The 23,333-nt window shown below is 39.2% G+C and overlaps 1 protein-coding gene across 1 annotated transcript; it reads right to left on the bottom strand.

Annotated features, from left to right (window-relative positions):
- Positions 1-6,294: 6,294 nt before the first annotated feature.
- On the bottom strand, positions 6,295-22,923 carry TRIM58 (tripartite motif containing 58). The gene is made up of 6 exons (XM_043557294.1): positions 22,441-22,923; positions 18,499-18,594; positions 14,791-15,021; positions 11,798-11,820; positions 11,600-11,700; positions 6,295-7,179 (listed from the first exon to the last, which is right to left on the bottom strand). Exons 1-6 carry the CDS (start codon positions 22,861-22,863, stop codon positions 6,590-6,592), a joined length of 1,464 nt encoding a protein of 487 aa, XP_043413229.1. The 5' UTR covers positions 22,864-22,923; the 3' UTR covers positions 6,295-6,589.
- Between the last annotated feature and the right edge of the window lie 410 nt (positions 22,924-23,333).

The raw sequence follows: 23,333 nt of genomic DNA, 5'->3' as shown, positions 1-23,333 counted from the left end.
ATTGTACTTTTTTCAGTTCCTGGAAAACAGATGGTCATATAATCAAAGATTTTAGTTTATTTACAAAGCATTTTTAAAGATTAAAGAGTTTTCAAAATTTTTAACATTTATTCATTTTTGAAAAACAGAGACAGAGCATGAATGGGGGAGGGGCAGGAAGAGGAAGACACAGATTCTGAGGAAGCAGTCTCCAGACTCTGAGCTGTCAGCACAGAGCCCATTGTGGGGCTGGAACTCAAGAAAGGTGAAACCATGACCTGAGCCAAGGTCGGAATCTTAACCGACTGAGCCATCCAGGCATCCATATGAAGAGTTTTAAGCTCACAAAAAGTGGCTGCAATGGCAGATGATAGGGACTAGGATTGATGTTTTGATGCAGGAATGGTTCAGGCTTATATCTTCCCAAGCAAGGGATGACGTTTCCCCATCTCCCTCCTGGAAGCTGAGAACACCCTTTTCAATGTCTTTTTTTTTCTCCCCCAAAATGAAACTCCCATCTCAGATCTCATTTTCTCATGTTTGCCTGAGAAATCTATCTTCCTTGACACCAATTCTAACATTAAAAAAAAAGGGGGAATTTGTATATTGTGTTTCTTCATATTTTGTCTCTTTAGCACTTTTACTTATCTTTTAAAATGATTTTGTATTGGTAGATTATTGCTCTATTATAGCTAAATAACATGAGTTGTGATGTATGTGCTTATGTGTAGCTTTTCTCTTGGTCTGTCTGTCATAATTCAAAAACTTTCCAAGAGCAAGGAGGATACTCCTCATTTTATATTTTTTTGTTCCTTTGATTCATATCATACAGCTTTTTTTAAACAAACCAAACGATAACTGCAGATTTATGAGTTGAGTCCCTAAATCCAGAAATCTACTCACCATCTTTATTTGTGTGCACCAGGTTCCACTAAAAGTCAGAAGTCAGAATGTACAGATCTAGGTGGAGGACCTCCATGGGATTTTACAATGCCTTCTCCATGACTACTGAGTTCACATGGGTGTTCTAGCCAGGTGTAATTCCAGATGTGGAGGAAATGAAAGCACCTCTCCTTGGCTTGGCTCATTCCTCTTTAAATGCAATTGACCACAATATTTATGCTGAGGGCAATGATAGTATGATGTAGCTCTCCTGAGGAAAGACTGGGGAGGTATTATAATGGTGGTCTTGATTCATCAACAGCCTTAAGCTCTGGGAAAACTTCTGAGCCCACAGGGGTCATTAGTACATACACTGAGGTGTGCTGTAGATATCTATCACATTGTGTTCAATCTCCCATAAGGTCCAGACAAAAAATGAGTACCATGATAATTTGTCCCTTGTATAAAAAAAGATTTATTACTTCATGTAAGTAAAACTAAAGCCTCAATCCATTGTTGTTTTATAAACATAAATCCTGATGGGCCATTTGCTCCCCTGTTACCAAGAATTTTTATGTGCCTGAAAAACAATTGAGGACTAATCAGTTCCATACTACATGGAATAAGATCATGCTTTTTTTTTTCCTTTTTTCCTCCTTAGCAAAAGTATTTTGACCTTTTTTTTTTTTACTAAAAATTTTATATATGATGACAAAGAACTCTTTGTCTTAGTGAAAAATGTCATAAATGCATTAACTAATATACATTTTATTATTAATTTAAGGAGCTAATAGGGTGAACTATTTTGTTTAATTCATTTATTTACTTATTTATTTTTAGATCTGAAAGGAAGATGTCAGCATATATTAACTTATACCTTATAGTTTCAGAAAAAAAATAAAAACCTAGAGGTAATTTGAGCAGTTATTATGAAATTCTAACTTTATTAGATTGTGGATACATGACCATGTTTTTAATGCCCTTATTGAGGCAAATATGACATCATGAGGTTGGATTTTTTTTAAATAATACTAAAGTAAATAGATAAATAGAAATTGAATCCATGCAATCAGCCAAGAAATATCAGAGAAAAATCAGACGAGTTTGAATCAACTAGTTAGAGAATTTATCAAAAGGATTATTTGGGTACTTTTGAGTACATATAGTTACACAGTCAGGGAACAAAGAGGATATTTCATATAAATGAATCAATATAACTTGTAGGTTTCTAGAATGTGTATGGGATACATATTCAGACCACCTCCATTGTTCCCTCTTCCCTGTTGAACAATTCCACAGAGGGACCCAGTAGCGCACAGAAAATATGCATGGAGGGGTCCATGCTTGAAGAGCAGACAGGTTTAATAAATCCCAGCGTTCCCAATTTCTGTGCCCTTTGGGACACTAAGAGTTGAAATTACAACTCTAAATTTGCTAAGTTCTTTCTAACTCCTAATGCAGCTATTTCACTTCCTATGTCCAACCAGCCCCATATATCTCTCTCCTCGCTTTTTTCTTAATTCAGGACCTTCTTAACATGTTAGAATCATTAGCTTATTTGGTTAACTCACTTGACAAACCAGTCACCTGATTGAGGGGGTGGAGTAGGAAATTATCAAATTAGTTATTTGAATAGATTATGCAGTCTTGTTAAACTGTAAACCTAACTCTGAGAGCTATAGCTTCAGAAAAACTAGAATCTAAAGTTTGCAGTTGACTTTTGAATCATTCTTTATGATTTTAGTCATTCCTTAAAGTGACCTGGGCCAGACAAAAAGTCCAATGTATAATAACAGAGACATGCATGATGGTAAGAAGTGATGGGGAGGAGAGGAGACCCAAGACACCCTTTAGCTGTTGGAGTTGGCTCTTCTGTGAACCTCAGATCAAGAGGGTCTCATAAAGCATGAAAGATTCAATTTAAAAAAAGGTTTTAGTCCATTTAATTTTACAGAATTCTCCCCACACCCTTAGTGGGTATGAAAGGTGGCATACGGAGTGCATATGAGGTAATGCATAATTCAAAAGTGTTGGCATATTGTCATAGGGAATCAAAGCTACAGGAGGCTCAATAGGACCATACCTGGGAATGGCAAGTCATCATTTTCATAGAATTTATTACCTTCACAAATTTATCCTTCTTTTCAAATTTTCTGTATACCTCAAAATGGATTCTACTCATTTAGCACTTGACATTAAACTTTACTGGACAGTGATTGTGTACTTATAAATAATAGTAATAATAATAAAATAATAATTATAATAGTATAATATGTTACATTTCAGAAAACACTTTTAGATCTATGATTTAATGCTTCCCCTGAAAGTCAATCATTTATTATTCAGCAAATATGAATTGAGTGATAACCATGTACAAACCGGTATTTGAGGTGCTTGAGATATGTTGAAAATACTGTTATCAATAGACCGATATCCCTCCCTTCAGAGTGCTTACATTCTACCAATAAAAGGCAAAACAAACAAACAAAAATAAACACAATAAATAACAATATAAAAATTGTTAAGTACAATATTGGAAAAAAAGGCTCCATTGGGCCTGGTAAAGGGGACTGGGAGAGTGGGTTCTGGGTGGACTCCAACGTGATTCAGACAGTTTAGTTGAACTGAGAAGTTGGATTTGAGCAGGATTAATGAAAAAAATGGGATGAGTAAAGGAGATATGTGGGAAAATGGAACCACAGGTAGAGGGCTCATCTGGGAGAAAGACCCATGGTGGGAAGTGCCTTGTCTGATGTAAACCCAGCCTAGGTGCCAGGATAGAGGGAGGAAGATAAAAACAGAAGCATGTGGAGGGACACAAAATCAGAAACAGGTAAGGAGCTGGTGTTCAGATACTCCAGGGTTTGAAGTTTTGCTGTGAAGATTATCTAAGTTGAATGGAAAGTCATTGCAAAGTACTGTCTTGGGAGCTGAAGGATAACCCAGCTGCAGCATCCATAATGGATGTGCAAAGGGCTGGAGTACAGCTAATGTTAGGAACCGAATGTAGCAACTCAGTGGAAGAGGATGGAAGTTCAGACTAATTATAGCAGCAGAGTGGTTAGGACTGGCTAAGCTTTGTATATGTTCTGAAGGTAGAACCAAGGGTTTGCTGATGGTTTGGATGAGGGCCAAAGAAATCAAGAGAGAAGTCAACCAGATTCTTGGCTTGAGCAACTGAAAAGATGGTGTTGCTTTCCACTGAGATGGAGAAGTCTGTGTGTGTGTGAGCATGCATGCGTACATGCACACTCTCACATTCTTGTATGTTTCAGGAGAATAGGAAAAATCTTTAAATAGGATTTAAAGAAGTTTGCTGTTAGTGAACCAGAATTCCATAAAGAACAGAAGAAACCTTTAGGAAGACGCACAAAACCTTGCAAAGTTTAGGAAACAAGGGATGAAGGCACACTTAAGTTGGCTTAATGATTGACATAAATCATAGTAAGATGCAAAGTAAGATAACAGCACTAGAGGGAAACAGTGGAAACCAGGATGTTTGCTTTCTCATAGGAGCTAGTTATTCTCTGTTCACACCCTGACTATGTGGTGTTGTCCTTCTACCCATTAAGCATAAGTGAATGGGTGTTGGAACCCCCAAGGAGGTGAGATCTCAGAAAAGTGACTCTGTTTCTCCTGATGTCTGTGTGGAAGGGTCTCTACTGCTCTGAGTGTATTTTCTCTGCATTGACTCCTGTCATTGATCCTGGCCTTACAGTAACATCAACACTCAGGTGTTACAGTAAGTTGCCAGCTCCTGTTTAATCCCTGATGGTGGGGAAACATGAGCTGAAACCCAAGGCATGAGCCTATTCTCTACTCAAACCATGCATGGAAGAGGCCTAGGGCATTCATGGTCTATAAAATGTCACCAAGATGGAGATAAGAATACATTAATACCCCCATTTGGAAAGGAGAGATGGAGAGAGGAATTGTTTGCTTATGATCAAATATAAATATACCAAACATGAATGTATATAAATCTTTTTTAATGCAAGGATTCATCAATAAAGTTCATAGAGTCATTTGGTAATAGTTTATGAGATCATACCATTTCTAAAATTATTATACTTCATGATAGTCCTCCAAATGTAAGAAAAACGTCTGGAAAGAAAAATATTGAAAAATTGCAGAAAGAAAACTATGTTAATAATGTTATTGGAAAGTAAGTGAAAGATTTTAGTCAAAGAGATATCTCTGGAAGAGAAAAATACTTTAAAATTCAAGGTAGAATTAAAGTGGAAGATTAAAATGTTGGCAGATTATTATCAAAATACTGTTAACTAAATTTGCCATTCATTAGTAATTGTTTGGCACTTAAACATTTGAATTTTAGCATTTGCCTCACAATTTTTTATTAGACAGATACAGAGAAATATAACAGCAAAGTTAGCCTTCAATGACTTAAGAATTTTGTTAGGAAAGTAGAGAGTATATTTTAAAGATAAGTCAAATATTATTAGCAGATCATCATCATAATCGTCATCATCATCTTTATATTGTATTTAAGTAGAAAGTTTAATTAAAACCAATCATATCAATCATGATCTTAAATATTTGCCATAGAATTCTAAGATCCATATCATTTTTCCACATATAGGAACCATATTAAGTAGCTAAGACCTAAAGAGAAAGGTGTTGAGGTCTTAAACTAGTAAATGGCTAAGTCAAAGAACTAGTTGCATCAGAATTCTGAGAAATTCCTACTCTAAAACATGTCTCCAAAGATAAAGGGAAAAATGGCAGTCTCAGAGGGGTATGGTGGTGGTAATCTGTTACATCAGAATGAAAGAAATGGATTCCAGAATCCTCAGAAATTAGTCTCAGTACAAAGAGGATTCAAAGAGTAAATGAATGTAGTCATAGGAAAATTGAATAAAAAGAAATGGTCCTGAATTTGTTAATCTAGAAAAAAATGGAAGGCTAAACAAGAAGAGGTAGAGAGAAAAAAAAAAGTCAAGAGCAAGAAAGAGAAAAAGTTAGAGATGGAGACAAACACACAGAAAGAATGAGAGAAGAGAAGGGAAATAAGGAGAGGGAGAAACAGAATTATAGATCTGATGCTGTATTGGACTGTTCTCCACGAATTTAGGAATTGCCATTTCTAAAAAAAAAAATGACATTTCTTATTCTCAATATATCGAAGACTTGGAACAAAAGGATATAAAAATGAATGTGAGGGGCGCCTGGGTGGCGCAGTCGGTTAAGCGTCCGACTTCAGCCAGGTCACGATCTCGCGGTCTGTGAGTTCGAGCCCCGCGTCAGGCTCTGGGCTGATGGCTCAGAGCCTGGAGCCTGTTTCCGATTCTGTGTCTCCCTCTCTTTCTGCCCCTCCCCCGTTCATGTTCTGTCTCTCTCTGTCCCAAAAATAAATAAACGTTAAAAAAAAATTTAAAAAAAAATGAATGTGAAATTATAGTGAATGTATAGAAATCTTTGTTTAACACCAGGTCCATTCACTTGAAGAAAGCCTCATCAAGAAAATCTGTAGCACCACCTGGAAAGACTTGAGGAGATTGCTGCATTTCTAAAATTATTATGCTCTGGAATCCTCCTCCAGATGCAAATATTTCATATTTTCTGTTTTGTCCTCATGGAAAAAATGTCCATAGCAATAAGGATTAAAGTGCTGATCTAAATAGGGACATTTTGGGGCTTAGCATATTTGCATCCTCCCGATTCCACTCCAGGAAAACTTGCTAGGCATAAAATTCTCAGGAACAGAATTTTAGGAATGATCATGTCCAACATTAGAAGCAGAGTAAAGATGACCCCTGGATGCCCAATTTTCTGACTCCACATCTGTCATAGGTGGCAAGGTAAGAGGAATCGTGTCACAGATGAAAAAGTAAGGTCGGAGAATACCAGAGAACAGTTGGTTGAATGTGTAGATGTAAGACCCATTTGTTACATTGTAAAAGGAGATTTCACCTGCTTCATAGTCCAAAAAAATCCCAATGCAGTGAGGCCGTTCCAGGTGGAGGAGAGGTACAGATGGGGAGGCAAGGACCATGTACTCATTTCCTTTCAGCAGCCACATGGCCCAGACTCCGTTCTCAGGAGAGGGTGTGGTCTCGCCCTTTCTCAGCACCGTCTCTCGACAGACACCTACACCCCACTCTGCTCTTTCTCCTACCATGACCTCCCAGTAATGCCTTCCTGAGGAGAAGTTCTGCAAACCCAGGACACAGGGCCATGTATCAAAACGCTCCGGGTTGTTGGGGAGATCCCTCCACAGCTCTCCGTCCTGCACACTGCGCAGATCAGCAGTCAAGAGGAGGCTAGGATGCGCTGTGACAGGGTCCAGCTTGACATCAACTGTGGGAAGAATTTTGTGGGACATATGAAACGTCAGAAAAGACAGGTAAAAACTTAGGAAGCCACAATATTATGGATAATAGTCCATAATACTCCCCATTTCTCTCTCTCTCTCTATTAACTCCTAGAGAAAGTGAAATAAATATTTTACCTTGCAGGTGGCTATTTTCTTCATCACTCACTTGTGTATTCCTCAGTTACCTCTACATGATTCAGAACTCATTATTGCCTCAATAAAAACATAACCATTGATAATATGACAAACCATGTGCATGGCCATTTAGATTCCTTTCATCTAAATTCAGAGCACTTGGGTGTTCTTAGGAAGATCTTCCGCATTTATTTTTTTTTCTCAAAATCCATAGGAAAATTTCATTAATTTGAAATCCACTACTTTCAAAGTTATGTTACTGTGGTAGGCAGAATTCTAAGATGAACTCCATGACCTTCAGACCCTGGTGCTACTCTCAGGATTATGTTATGTTATTTGAAAAGAGGAAGATTATCTGAGTGGATCTAATATAATCACACAAATTCTTTTTTTTTTTTTTTTTTTCAATGTTTATTTATTTTTTGGGACAGAGAGAGACAGAGCATGAACGGGGGAGGGGCAGAGAGAGAGGGAGACACAGAATCGGAAACAGGCTCCAGGCTCTGAGCCATCAGCCCAGAGCCTGACGCGGGGCTTGAACTCACGGACCGCGAGATCGTGACCTGGCTGAAGTCGGACGCTTAACCGACTGCGCCACCCAGGCGCCCCATAATCACACAAATTCTTAAAATGGGGATCTCAGCCCTACAACTGTCAGGACTACATTATGCCTATAAACTGAATAAACTTGGGAGTGGATTCTTCCCCAGACTCTTCAGAGAAGACCAGCTTGGCCACACTTTAATGTTGATCTTGTGAAACCATAAGAAGAAAAATTAGCTGATCCCACATGGATGTCTGATCTGTATAATTATGAGCTAATAAGCATGTGAGGTTTTAAGCAGTTAAGTCTGTGGTAATTTGTTATACACCAATAGAAAACCAATATTGATGCTGTGAAGTCCCAGTCAGATTGATGTGAAGTTTTACTTGTGCGTGTGTAAAATCTCAGTGAAGAAGGAAGGATGTAAAATATTCAGTGTCTTGTCTTATAAATATTCAAAATAATAAATTTCATCAACATCGTTTTATTTTTAATATCATAATAACAAATACTATTCCAATGACCACTTCTAGCGATCTTGTGTTGAAACCCAAACCTGAGTTGGTCACATAAATAATACCTCATCTCTGCTAATGCATTTACCCACCCATAGAGTGGCCATTATCATCCCCACATTACAGCTGAGGAGACTCAGAATCAGAGCTTATGTGGTCTCTCCATATTCTAGAAGTCATAAATAACAGACTGAGACATGGTTTTCCATGGGATTGTGCTAGGTGTATTTGATGTATGTTATGTCTTTACACATTATTTCTCAGCCACCACACTTCCTTGCTCCATTTATAAGAAAATAAATCTGTGACATGGTTTCTAATATGGTCTGTCTCCAATTCCTTCCCCAACCCTTCTCTGTTAGATTCAATTGCTCATCATGATATAACAACACTGTAATCAAACTGTCCGTGTCCATCTCCTCAGTGACCTCCACACTGATGAGTTCACCTTAAATTACTTCTGTGTAGCATTAATGCTGTTGAGAATACCCTTGTTCTGAAAAACCTCCTTTCTCTTTCCCAAAGACAGCCATCATCATGCTTTCCTTCCCTCTTTTCTCCTCACTCCTTCTTGATCCCCTTTCTTGTTTTCTCCTCTTCTCCATCACTGCCATTGGAGAAACCAGTGGTCTCAGGACCTGGACCTCTTCTTTCTGTCTCAGCACACAATAGTTCTTGGGCTGGTTGGCTCATTGATTTAATTTAATTCCATTCATATGCTTACTGACTCCAAATGCATATCTCTACCTTAGACCTTTCTCCTGAAACTCCATATTTGCAAAATCATTTGCCTACCTGACATCAAACTTTTGAGATTTAATACTCATCACAAGATTGATATGCTCAAAACCCAACTCCCCTCCTTCTGCCTCACCTACCCTTTAACCATCAATGTAAATGGCAACTTCCTTACACCAGCTCTAGAGATTTAAATCTTTGGGTCATTTTGGACTTTTCTCTTTCTCTGACAACTCACATCTAATCCAACAGCAGATCTTGCCAGCTCTACCTTCAAAATATGCCAAGATTCTGTACACACCTCAGCGCCTCCAACAGTACCACTCAGATCCAATCCACAATCATCTCTAATGGAATTATTGCAAAGGCTCCTAATTGCTTTTCCCACATAAAGCCTTGCCCCTTTGAATTTATTCTCAGTGAAGCATACAGAGTGAGCCTCTCAAAACATTAATATAATCATGCTATTCCTCCATTCACAGTTGTTTACTGATTTCCTGTTTACTCAAAGGTAAAGCTTCCTGCTCACAGTGACCTGCCCATACCACCCTGTGCTAATTGGTCTTGTCTTGGCCTCTCTGACTCTCCCCTTGTTAATTCTTCCCCAGCTACAGAGACCTCATAGTTCCTGAAACACATCTTCTATATTTCTATCTCAGGCATGGGCACTCATTGTGTCTATTGCCTGGAATGTTTTCTTTCAGATTAGATACCTGATGAGTTATCCCTGAAGGGGCCCTCCTTTATTGTCAAATTCAAGTTTAGATGCCCTATCCCATGAACTTCTGGCTACCCTTAACTTATATTCTGTATAATCTTCTAACATTCTGTGTATTTTGCATAATTTAAGTAAATATTTACAACACCAAGTTATGGATTTGTAGGATTTTTTGTTATTGTTCAATAATATATTTCAATACTTAGTGACTGGCATAAATTCATTTTATTGAATTGATTCATTAAGTATTTAATTCAGTAAAAGAAATGGGAATATTATGACACTGATTATGAGAGTTTAATAAATTGTAACAATTCATGCAGTTGGTATATATTAATTTTCCCATCATTAAGCAGGAGCAGGACTGGTAACATGGGTTTTCTCAATATGGGTCAAAGCTGTCTCCCTGTAAGTAGTGAAACCAGTATTTAGCCACAGTTTGTTTTCATTGCTGCATATAACGTGAATTTTAAAAAATAAATACAGTGGTACCTGGGTGGCTTAGTCAGTTGAGTGTTCGACTTTGACTCAGGTCATGATCTCATAATTTGTGAGTTCGAGCCCTGCATCAGGCTCTGTGCTGACAGCTAAGAGCCTGGAGCCTGTTTCAGATTCTGTGTTTCCCTGCCTCTCTGCACTTCCCCTGTTCGTGCTCTCTCTCTCTCTCTCAAAAATAAAAATAAGCATTAAAAATACACAAAATAAAAAATAAATACAAATATTGAATCTATATTGTTTTAAAGAACAGAATAATCAAATCTAATAGACAAATTTATGTCACCACAGTTATTCGTACACAAAAGTAATTGATTGAATATCATTGGGTCCTCCTCAAGTGACAAATAATAAATCAAATCCTGGGGCGCCTGGGTGGCTCAATCAGTTGAGCGTCGGACTGCGGCTCAGGTCATGATCTTGCGGTCCATGAGTTCCAGCCCCACATCGGGCTCTGTGCTGACAGCTCAGAGCCTCGAGCCTGTTTCAGATTCTGTGTCTCCTTCTCTCTGACCCTCCCCCATTCATTCTCTGTCTCTCTCTGTCTCAAAAATAAATAAACATTAAAAAAAATTAAAAAAAATCAAATCTCTTATTTGATGTACCTTAAGGCTTTTATATTGGTTATTTTTCTGCTTTCAAATATCATTCATTTAGTCTTCCAAACAATAATACATTTTTCAGCATTTTATAAACAGGGAAATGAATATTCATTGGAACTAATTTTACTCAAATCACAGTTAATAAACTAAGAAACACACTTTCAAGTCTATGTTGTTCTAACTAAATGTAGCTAAAATGTGTGTTAGTACCTCTGATATTTTTTATAATTATACACATATCCCAGTTTTCTTTCTTCTGAACAAAGTGTTCTCTCCCACCCACCCTTATAACTTGGCATGGCCATGTGACTCACTTTAATTAATAAAATCTTTAGGGAAGCTAGTGTTCCACTGTAGTGTGGTTGCCTTTACGAGCAGTGCCCAAATCACCATAACCGTGCCTTTTCCCAAAGCTACCAGCAACGGAAAGGAGGTTGGGCTCTATCTGCATGGCTCCCAGAGGGAGATGAGGTGAAACAAAAGCCTCCACAATCCAGAAAGAAGCCAATGACATGATTTAAAAATAGCCCTTTACTGATTTTAGTCAGTAAACTTTGGGTTCTGTTTGTTTCTGCAGACTGACTTCTGCAGTAACACATTACAAAAACAGCCAAACCCTGGGCTCCATAGTTCTCCAAGCTCAAAGACGCAGCTTACCTTGGAACTTTCTCAACATTTCCCTCATCCCAGGGATGTGACACATTGTCTTCAGCTCCATGGGGATGTTCTCCAGTTCCACTTGTGTGACATCATTACTTCTGAGAAGGACACAGAACCAATAATTCTCAGTAGGACTTATCAACCACCTTCCTTGTCATCTCCAAACCCATTCCCTGATTCAGAAAGTAAACATACCTGCTCAATGCTTCTCTCACACCCTAAAAGTAAAAGAGAAATACAAGCAGGTGTGAGTCAGCCCTCTGAACTGCTTTTGACAGATTGGAAACAAACTATGAACATCTCTTTAGGAATGATCAGAAATAATTAACTATGAAGATGAAAATAGAGGAGACATGAATCTCTCTTAACCAAATCCAAAACTTGGCTGTTGACTTTTCTCATGAATTTTAACATAATAGAATCAGTTTGCCTCTATTTGAATAGAATCAGACTACACAAAGTTTAGGTTAACTCTTATGATATCAACCAACTTAATTATTTTTTGAATTGATAATTCTGACATTTGGATATTTTAATAGAGAAATACATTCTGGTAACTAATGTGGATGAAATGAAGGTAAAAATAGACCATAAATGTCTCCAGAATTCATTTGAGGGATGATGAAAGGTATAGACAAAAAAATATTACTCTCAATGTCTCTGTAAGAAAACCCCAAATTCCTCATTTGTTGAACCAACCTACCATAGCTACGAACTCATATGGAAGTAGGTTTACTAACTGGATAAAAAAGAAAGTCATTAATTAATAGCAACATTTTATCTCAAAGGAGATTATTTAAATAAATCACCTGCCTTAAATGTTCCTTTTCCCTCTAAAAAATACCCACGTGGTAGATAATTTTCAGAAGGCATAAACGCAGGGAAATAATTATTTTTTATGGGACTGCCAGGCTTTGGGGGGTGGGAGGGTAAAATGCTGCTTACTGGTACTGAGGAAGAAAGGCAAAGGTGGATATAACAATCAACATAAATAATTTTAGAATATATTCTCCCTAAGATTTGTACTATAAATCATTTTAACAACTTTTGGTGCAAATAAATGCTAGTTTTAAATTGTGTGTTTTGTGGGGCACCTGGGTAGCTCAGTTGGTTAAATTTCCAACTTCAGCTCAAGTCATGATTTCATGGTTGGTGAATTCAAGCCCCTCATCTGGCTCTGTGCTGACAGCTCAGAACGTGGAGCCTGCTTCAGATTCTGTCTCCCTCTCTGTACCCCTCCCCAACTTGTGCTCTCTCTCTTTCAAAAATAAATAAATGTAGGGGCGCCTGGGTGGCGCAGTCGGTTAAGCGTTGGACTTCAGCCAGGTCACGATCTCGCCATCCGTGAGTTCGAGCTCCACGTCGGGGTCTGGGCAGATGGCTCAGAGCCTGGAGCCTGTTTCCGAATCTGTGTCTCCCTCTCTCTCTGCCCCTCGCCCGTTCATGCTCTGTCTCTCTCTGTCCCCAAAATAAATAAACGTTGAAAAAAAAAAAGTTAAAAAAAATAAATAAATAAATGTAAAAAAAAAAGTAATGGTGTGTTTTGAGATATAGTAAGATAAGATGATGAATATTATTATTGAAAATATTAAGGGCACCTGAGTGGCTCAGTCGGTTGGGCATCTGACTTCAACTCAGGTCATGATCTCACAGCTTGTGTTTTTGAACCCTGCATCGAGCTCTGTGCTGCAAGCTCATAGCCTGGAGCCTGCTTTAGATTCTGTCTCCCTCTATCTCTCTGCCCCTCCCATGCTCACACTCTGTCTCTCACACAAAAATGAATAAACATTAAAAATATATATAAAAATTAGAAAAGAGGAAAACGTTAAACTTTCTGTGTATATTTACTGCCTGAAATTCAGAAAATTAATTCCTTTCTCATACTTAGTGTGCTCACAAGGAAGTGAGCATAGTAATAGTAATAATAATAATAATAAATTTTGTGTAGATACAGATATATTGAAGACAAAATGAATTAAATTAGACAAAATAAATAAAAATGCATTGTAAGTTCATTCATTCAATGACCTCCCCCAACTACGTAACCAGTGCTGTTTATTCATTGTACTTGTAAACATTATATAGATAGTTAATATGAATATTTATTTCATGGTACTTTCAGTGTCTGGAACTAACTCAGACAAGGTGGAATCTGTGGGTCAGTGGCTAAGGGATGATATGAATTACTTAGTTCAGAATATCCTGATGAGTCACTGGGGATCAGACAGAATGAAATATGCCCAGAAATCTTTGACTGCAGTAGATTCTATCATGATAATATGCGTACATTAACAACAATGACTTTCTCAGTTCACTTGGGATTTTGATGACCTCCTGGAGGGTTAAGAACAAATATTTTTTCTTGTTATTTGTGTCTCTGCTGTATAATCCCTACTGATTATAAGGAAACTGCACGAAACCCACTGAATCCCTCTTCACTTTGCCTGGAATAGGCATGCAATATGGACAAGGAAATTAGTGTTTGCCATAAGATTTAACAGGAAAACTTCAAGCTGAACAAGTTAAACCATCATTCATATTTTCAGCTCTGACATTGAAATGGATCACCAAAGACTTTTGGAATTGGCCATCACTGAAATACAGCATATCATCATTGACAGATTGACTATGAAGTTTTAAGAAGTATTTTTGATGTAGCCCCTGGGTGGCTCACAGTTAAATGTCTGACTTAGGCTCAGATCATGATCTCAAGGTTCATGAGTTTGAGCCTGGCATTGGGGTCTGTGCTGATAGCTCAGAGCCTGGAGCCTGCTACAGATTCTGTGTCTCCCTCTCTTTCTGCCCCTCCCCTGTTCTCTCGCTCTCTCTCTCTCTCTCTCAAAAAAAAAAAAAAGTAAATGTTAAAAAATTTAAAAAGAAGTGTTTTGCAGGAAACATAGCATAGATTGTCCATTTTCTGGTTAACCTTATAGGTAAGATACCGAATTAATTTTACTTTTTAAAAAATAGTTAAACTTTTCTCTCTACTATGAACTATTTTATAGAATTGTGTAGGGTCCCTTCTCATTCTGATGCTAGGACTTCGAATTAAGGTGCCTCACACATACATTCTAGGGTGTCCTTTTGCTAAAAAGCATGAATGACTATGTGACTTGTCTCTGAAAGCGGCTATTTGTCCCTGTGGTCTGGCACTTGAGCCTCCCTGTGCCGGAGGCGCCCAGGCTTACCTCCAGCAGCCCCAGAGCTGGGCGTTGGAACCTCTCCTCCAGCTCCTCAGCCAGCTCCTTCAGAGCCCTGCTTTGCTGCCCCAGAAGGTTCTTGCTGTGCCGCAGTCTCTGCAGGGTGGCTCGCTCCTCCTCCTCCATCCTCCGCAGCTGGAGCTGCTCCTCATGGGCCAGGAAGCCACGATACTTCTCAAATTCCAGCCTGAAGCGCTGCCTCTGCATCTCCACTTTTTCCTGGAGTGACACAGGGGATCAGAGCATCAGCAGTGGGGGCACAGCGTCTGGCTTCCCCATGAAGGTATGGGACAGTGAGGCTGGAGGCAATGTCTGTGAATGAATGGGCTGCATTTTAACAACATGCAGGAACCAGAGGCCACTAGAGTTTGAGAAGACAGTTGGATTTGGGTTCCCATTTTGCCATGGAGTTGGGTGCAAGGCACTTTTATAGGCAAGTTTTGGAGCCACATTTTAAATATGGGGAGAGGCACCTGGGTGGCTGAGTTGGTTGAGCATCCCACTCTTGATTTCGGCTCAGGTCAGGATCTTGTACTTCATGAGTTCAAGCCCTGTGTGCTCTGCGCTGACAGCATGAAGCCTACTTGCAATTCTCTCTCTTCCCCTCCCCCACTCACTCTGTCTCTCTCAAAATAAGTAAATAAACTTTATTTAAAAAAATAATAAAATAAAATATGGAGAGAGGTACCTGCATGGCTCAGTCAGTTGAACCTCTAACTCTTAATATTGTCTCAGATCATGATCCCAGGGTGATGTGATCGAGCTTACTGAGCATGAGGCCTGCTTAAGATTCTCTCTCTCTCTCTCTCTCTCTCTGTCTCTCTCTCTGGGCACCTGGGTGGCTCAGTCTGTTAAGCGTCCAACTTCGGCTCACGTCATGATCTTGCGGTTCATGAAGTGGAGCCCCACATCAGGCTCTGTGCTGACAGCTCAGAACCTGGGGCCTGCTTCAGATTCTGTGTCTCCCCCCTCTCTGCCACTCCCCCCACTCATACTCTGTCTTTGTCACTCAAAAATGATTAAATGTTAAAAAAATTAAAAAAAAAGAAAAAGATGCTCTCTCTCTCCCTCTGTCCCTCTCCCCTGATTGTGCCTTCTCTCTAAGATAAAATAAAACATAAATAAAATATGGGAAACAGGTGTATGGTATGGGAATTAAAATTGCATATCTATTAAATTGCTGAGCAGAATGACTAGCAAGGAATAGTTGCATAATGAAGTTAAAATACATTATTATACTATACATAAAATACATTCTAGATTATTACACTAGAGGGACATCTGGGTGGCTCAGTTCCTTAAGCACTGGGATCAGCTCAGATCATGATCTCAAAGTTGGTGGGCTCAGGCCCTATGTCTGGCTCTGTGCTGACAGTGCAGAGCCTGCTTGGGATTCCCTGTCTCCTTCTCTCTCTGCCCCCCCCCAACTTGCACTCTCTCTCAAAATAAATAAATAAACTTAAACAAAAAAGAGCCTGATTTAAAAAAAATATATTCACTAGAATGAGAAAAGGGTGGAAATAACTTAAGAGCTTACAGAGACCTAGATTTGTAAATGTGAAAAAGAGTGTTATAGAGTAGAGATGTGAATATTACTTAGTAATATCGTAATTGTGAAACCTAAGGCTAACATTCTCTGTATAGCCCAAAAGTAAATAAATGATTGTCAGGCCATTTACCGCAGAGTTGACTTCAGGAAATTAATACTGATTTCCACCCAAATCTCACATCTACATTTTTTAAATAGACCTAAGGAATATGCTTTGATGCAGCATTATTACACACAGAGACATAAATTTTATTCTCTTCATACTGATAGGTGGAAAACTAGCTTTAAACTGAGTATAGGTGGCAAGTTAACCTCCAACAGTCTCTCATTTTGGATTCCCAGGCTCATTGCTAAACATTATAATGCCTTGGTTTGATTAAAGGGCATAAGCTATCACTTTTTATTTTATTTTTTAATTATCATTATTATGTTAGAGACAGAGAGCACAAGTTGGGGAGCAGAGCAGAGAGAGAGGGAGGGAGAGAGACTTGGATTATTAGCCCAAAAAGAACAAAAATTATCATTAAGTATTTAACTACATGTAACTACATACATTAACTATATATTGCATAGCAATAGAAAAAGATAAGACTCAACACAGAAGAAAAATGTAGCCTAAATGGTCCTTATGGAAATATCTGTCTGAGGATAGTGTATAAAACAAACATTTTAAGAAAAGAGTAAGGAAAGAATTAGAAAAATAGAGGAGCACCTAATGGCTCAGTCCATTAAGCCTTTGACTCTTGATTTCATTCAGCTCAAGTCATGATCTCACAGTTTGTGAGTTCAAGCCCCACGTTGGGCTCATCACCATGCTGACAGTACAGAGCTTGCTTGAGATTCTCTCTCTACCTCTCTTTCTGCCCCTCTCCCACTCTGGTGTGCATTCATGTGCTTGCTCTCTCTCTCTCTCTCTCTCTCTCTCTCTCTCAAAATAAATAACCTTAAAAATATAATTAGAAACATTATAGAATATGATCACAGAATAAGGGTTATTTGGAGACAGACAAATAATAGAAATACTCTATAAAATAAATCCTATATATGTTATATATTATTTACATATAACTTCTATGTATAGTTTCTCAATCTTGACCCTAATGATATCTTACCAGACTATTCTTTATTATGAGTTTCACATTAAATTTTTTTTTTTAAAAATGGGGCGCCTGAGTGGCTCAGTCGGTTAAGCATCCAACTTCAGCTCAGGTCATGATCTCAAGGTTAGTGGGTTTGAGACCTGCATAGGTTCTGTGCTGACAGCTCACAGCCTGGCACCTGCTTCATATTCTGTGTCTCCCTCTTTCTCTGCCCATCCCCCACTCACGATGTATCTCTCTCTCAAAAATAAATAAACATTAAATTTATTTTTTTTTAATTATGAGCTTCCATGGGCTGTCCTGTGCTTTGTATGGTGTTTAGCAGCATGCTTGCCCTTCACGCATGAAATTCCAGTAGCAAGCCCACTCCCCCCCGCCAAATTGTGAGAACCAAAAATATCTACATATATTGTAAAATATCCTTTAGAGGGCAAAATCACTGCAGATTGAAATCACTGTGTGTGGTATGTGTGTATGCATGTGTGTGTGTATGAAGAGTTAAGTGAAAAAACTGATGGACTGTAAAAAAAAGGACATATATATGAATTACTGAAAAGAGGTGAAAGTTCACATTATCTTCCTATCTGTAAGATGATCACTATTAGCTATATTTCATATCTATCAATGCTGCGAAGTATTTATTATGCCATTCATCCTATACACACACACACACACACACACACACATATATATATATATATACATATACACACACAAATACATATATTTTAAACTAGTGATGATAGTATGAGACTCTTTTCTAGGTATTAGGAATAGAGCAGTAAATTATAGTAAGATTAAGATCAGTAAAACTATCTATTTACAATTTGGATTGGGGTACTATTAATAGAGATAAAAAGAACACACATACATGATGTCATTTGCGGGGATGGGATGACCCAGGATGACACTGAGATGTTTCCCAAGAGCAAGTATATAAATGGAACAAAAGTACTGGAGCAGGGAGAATGGTTGAACAGTAATTTAATGACCCAAACTTGGATCTTTCGGAAAAGCAAGCCTCCTGAAGTTCCAAGAATCTCTTACCTTCCAAATGATAGTTTTCTTCCCCACATTGACCTCCTGAGTCAAGGCCTCCTCCATCTTCTTTCTTACCATTTCCAGGGCCCTCTGGAGCTTTACCTGTTTCGAAAGATACACTGAACCCATTGTATATGCCCTATTTCAGTACCTGGCATCAACTAGGTTAACCAGGAAATACAAAGATCAATTAAAACAGGCTTTAGTGAGCACATAAAAATGTTTAACCTCATTAAGGATTAAGTAAAATATAAATATATTTTTAAGTACTAATGCCAGGTATAATTAAAGGTTTATCTAAATATATGTTCATTGTAGCATAATTTAAAATAGTAGGACTCTCTTTCCTTTGGGCTGTGGACATACCATCCATATTGCAGAAGATCTTGAAGCTTAGGGGCCACATGAGCCACAGCCATGGCTGCACTGGGAAGCACAGAAGCACCCAGGAGGCCAGGGTAATGCTGGCCTCGTGAATCACCATAGTATCAACCAACTTCCACAAATATTGCCCAGGTTACTTTGGAAAGGGTGGTATAAGTGAGACATTACCACTTAAAGAGGAACCAGAGTGTCTGCTCTACTGTTAGCCTTGATAAACAGTGGACACGTCAGTGAGCAGACACCGGGAAATGCTGTGAGAAACAAGACTGGAGCTGCCCCTATCATTGATGTGGTATGATCCGGCTACTACAAAGTTTGGGGAAACAGAAAGGTCCCAATACAGTCTGTTATGGAGAAGGTCAAATTCCTCAGCAGAAGAGCTGAGAAGATTAAGGGTGTGGTGATGGGGTGTTGGGAGGTTGCATCCTGGTAGCTTGAAATGCTAACAAGTGCTTTTCAAAATAAATAAGTAAGTAATAAAATAAAATGAAATAAAATAAACAAAATAGTAGAATTGTAAGTTCAAGTGTCAACAATAAGAGAGTGAGAAAAATATATTTTATATTAACATGATGGAACTAAAATAGTGTGTTGCAAAATACTGAATGACAAGAAATATTCACAATTATAAAATAAATTGAAATAAGTGTATTTTATATAATATGTCACCAATTTTTGGAAAAAAAAGTACTTGCAATGGATATATAAAAACTAGTTAGCATCAAATGTTCAGTAGACAAAATTGCATCTTAATTAGTGCTTGGTTGAAAGTGTACACCTTTTTTTTTAAATAATCTGATTTAACATTTACTTATTTTGAGAGAGACAGACAGAGTGAGCAGGAGAGGGACAGACAGAGAGGGAGAGAAAGAATCCAAAGCAGGCTCCGCACTGACAGTAGAGAGCCCAATGTGGGGCTTGAGCTCATGAACTGTGAGATCATGACCTGAGCTGAAGTTGGATGTTCAACTGACTAAGCCACCCAGGCACCCCAAAAGTGATGTTATTCCTTGTATCTATATATTTAAATTTCTTAAAATTATTTATTGATTTATAATAAGAAAATTGTTTATTATTATTTGGCCAACTGAAACCTTGCAAATTACTAATGCTTAAATGAAAAGAAGATAGAGAATGTCATAAATCTTATGAGGAATTAACAAAAAAAAAACAGAAACTATATCTCCTTTCAACCACTGCTAGAAATAAACACATACATTTTATCTACAGAGAACACCCATAAAGATACGCAATATGCATATTTTTAAATTTGTCCCAAGTCATTCAATAAATCTTAGGAAAAATGGGGGGGGGGAAACTCTTTCTAAAGCCATTTAATAAGTCTTAAACAACAATTGACTTTAAAAAGAAACTTCTATAATCTTATCCATAGCGCTCTACATAAACTAGCAGTAGAATTTATGGAAACGTCTGACAAGATGGGGGAAGTGGCATTGGTTTTAGTGTTTGCAAGAAATAGAACTGTGACACTTAGAGGAAAGCTCCCTTGGGCAGAAGAAACTGTGAGCAAAAGCAAGGAGGGGAAAAAGATGTGGCCTGTTTGGGGACCACAGTGATCAGGCTGGTTTTGTTGGACCTCATGGTTGGTTAAGACAAGAACTGTGGAAACAGAAGTTGGGGCCCTAGAAAGTCTTGACTGACAGGTAAAGGAGTTTAAAAGATATTTATCTGGCATTTAATTAAGGACTACTGAAATATAAGGAACTTCTTGAGACATATTACATGCAATCAAGTTAGATTGAGGTAACTTCTGGATAAAAAGAAAGCAGGGACAACATGCTTTAAAAGTGTAGGTAGAAAGTAGCTGGCACCTGAATTTTGTAGATGACAACAACAAAAAACAAACAAACAAACAAACAAAAAACTAAGAGATATTTCTAGGTGTGTCAACAAGGAAGTTGAGGTAAGAAATGTCTCAAAACCTTAATTTAAAACAAAGTTAAGGGGCACCTGAATGGGTCAATCGGTTAATCATTCAACTTTGGCTCAGGTCAAGATCTCAGGTTCCTGAGTTTGAGCCCTGAGTCAGCTCTGTGCTGACAGCTCAGAGCCAGGAGCCTGTTTCAGATTCTCTGTCTCCCTGTCTCTCTGCCCCTCCTCTGCTCATGCTCTGTCTGTCTCTCTCTCAAAAATAAACATTAAGAAAATTTAAAAAGTAAAACAAAATTAAAATAATAACATTATTATTATTTTAGAAATTCAATGTTTGCAAATTATTTCATTGTGATAGTATTCAGTTAGACATGTCAGTAGATTGAAGATGACTTTGATCTCCTTTGTGGTAGTAGCTGTTCCAGATGTTGGGAATTTAAACATGATCAGATGGGGTGCCTGGGTGGCTCAGTCAGTTAGGCATCCGACTTCGACTCAGATCATGATCTCACTGTTTGTAAGTTTGAGCCCTGCATCAAGGCTCTGAGCTGACAGCACAGATCCTCCAGGCTCCAGCACAGAGCCTGGAGCTGTTTCAGATCCTCTGTCCCCTCTCTCTCTCTGTCCCTCCTCTGCTCTCTCTCTCTTTCTCTCAGTTCCTCCCTCAAAAATAAATAAGCATTAAAAAAAAAAAAAGACATGATCAGGATATGTCAAAGAACTCTTGAAGAGCATCAGTAGGGAAAATTCTGTTAGAGTTTCACAGATGCCACTTTGAGGGCCAAATAGTCCAATACGAGTCCTGTCTGCATTGAGGATGCTCACATCATCAGCTGCCAAATAGGTGTTGAACAGAGACTGGCCTGTGTGCTTACCTACTGGACTCTTACTTCAGGGTACACATGCATCTGCAGACTTTACAAGTGATCAGAGCTTTGTACTCACAGACACTATTCTTAACAAGTGTCCAAACCCCGGCATTGTTTTGGTGATAATATTAATCAACATAGAAGCATTATGAAAAAGCAAGGCATTATACAACTGGGAGTTATTAAGAAGTATTTAAAATAAAGACACACACCTGTAACAAAGAACCAATTGGATAACACAACTCTCCACACCAGAGGTCTTGCTGTTGGAACCAGAATGTCAGCATCAGCAAGAATAAAACCAAGAGAAGGGGCACCTGGGTGGCTCAGTCAGTTGAGCATCCAACTCTTGACTTGGCTCAGGTCATGATCTGAAGGCCTATGGGTTTGAGCCCCACTAGGGGCTCTGCACTAAGCCTGCTTGGGATTCTCTCCCTTTCTCTCTGCCATCTCCCCTGCTCTCTCTCTCAAAAGAAATAAACTTAAAAAAAAAAGATGAAACTAAAAAGCTAGGGAAGACTTCATGGGAAAAGGGACAGTCTAAAATAAGGGTGCATTTGAACTCCTGAATAAAGGTCCCAAAAGGGGGTTACTATAAGGCAAGGAGACCGAACTTGAATGTGGGCTGTGAGAGACAGGATGTGGGAAGGGCACAGATCAGGATAGTATCGTGTGGGTTTGTCCCTAGGGTTTGTCACTAACACCTGTGGCTCAGTCCGCTCGGATGTCTGGGCCGCATTTGCACACTCGCAGTGGGGGCCTCTCCACGTGCGCTTTGCAGGGTGCGCACAGGGACTCTCACCTGGTAACACCGAGCTGCCTCTTGCAGAGGCATGGTGTGGTGACTCCTGTGTTCAGCAGTGGTGTCACAGACCCAGCACAGTGCCTCCTGGTCCACTTCGCAGAAGAGGGTCAGTTCCTCGCAGTGCTGCGCACACAGGCGCACTCCCACTGGCCCCGCGCCGAGCCCTAGCTGCCGCACGCTGTCCACCAGGCTGGCCAGCTGCCGGTTGGGCCGAAAGCTCTCCAGCCCAAAGGGGCCCCGGCACTGTGGGCAGGCATAGAGGCCGCCCTGCGCGCTGTCAGACTTCTCACAGAACTCCGAGATGCACCTGAGGCAGAAGCTGTGGCCACAGGCCACGCTGACGGGATCCTGAAGGAAATCCAGACACACCGGGCACCTAGCCTCCTCGCGCAACCGCTCCCCAGGTGCCCCAGAGGCCATGGCAGGCTGGAAGTCGCCTGGCCCCGCTGATAGCAGCGCTCTCTTCCCCAGCTGCGCACGCTATCTGGGCCAGTGCTCTGGCACAGAAGGGAGGGACTCTACAGCATCAGAAGATGCAGGCCCAGGAAGGGTTTTATCCACTGGCTCCGCTCCAAGAGTCCAAACCAGCCACTCCCTGGGAAAAGTCATAGCTCAGACAACCCTCAGTTACAAGGATAAAATTAACATTTTAAAATAGTGTTTAATAATGTTAACCCTGGCCTCCTGGGAAACTGAACATTTCTAACGGAATCCCTCACACTGTACCTTAATGGAGCCCCTAATCTCATGTTTTCACTGTCAGTGCATTTGGAGAATGGTTGAGCTCCTGCCTTTCGTTACTTTCTGAACTATTCCATGGTCTCCTTATCCTTATAAGACATAATAAGTTCTTAAAATATGTTCCAAACTTTAATTTGTCTACTCCTGTT

Source organism: Prionailurus bengalensis, chromosome A1, assembly GCF_016509475.1.
Source record: "Prionailurus bengalensis isolate Pbe53 chromosome A1, Fcat_Pben_1.1_paternal_pri, whole genome shotgun sequence".
NCBI lineage: Eukaryota > Metazoa > Chordata > Mammalia > Carnivora > Felidae > Prionailurus > Prionailurus bengalensis.
This window is presented reverse-complemented; position numbering and strand designations above follow the sequence as displayed.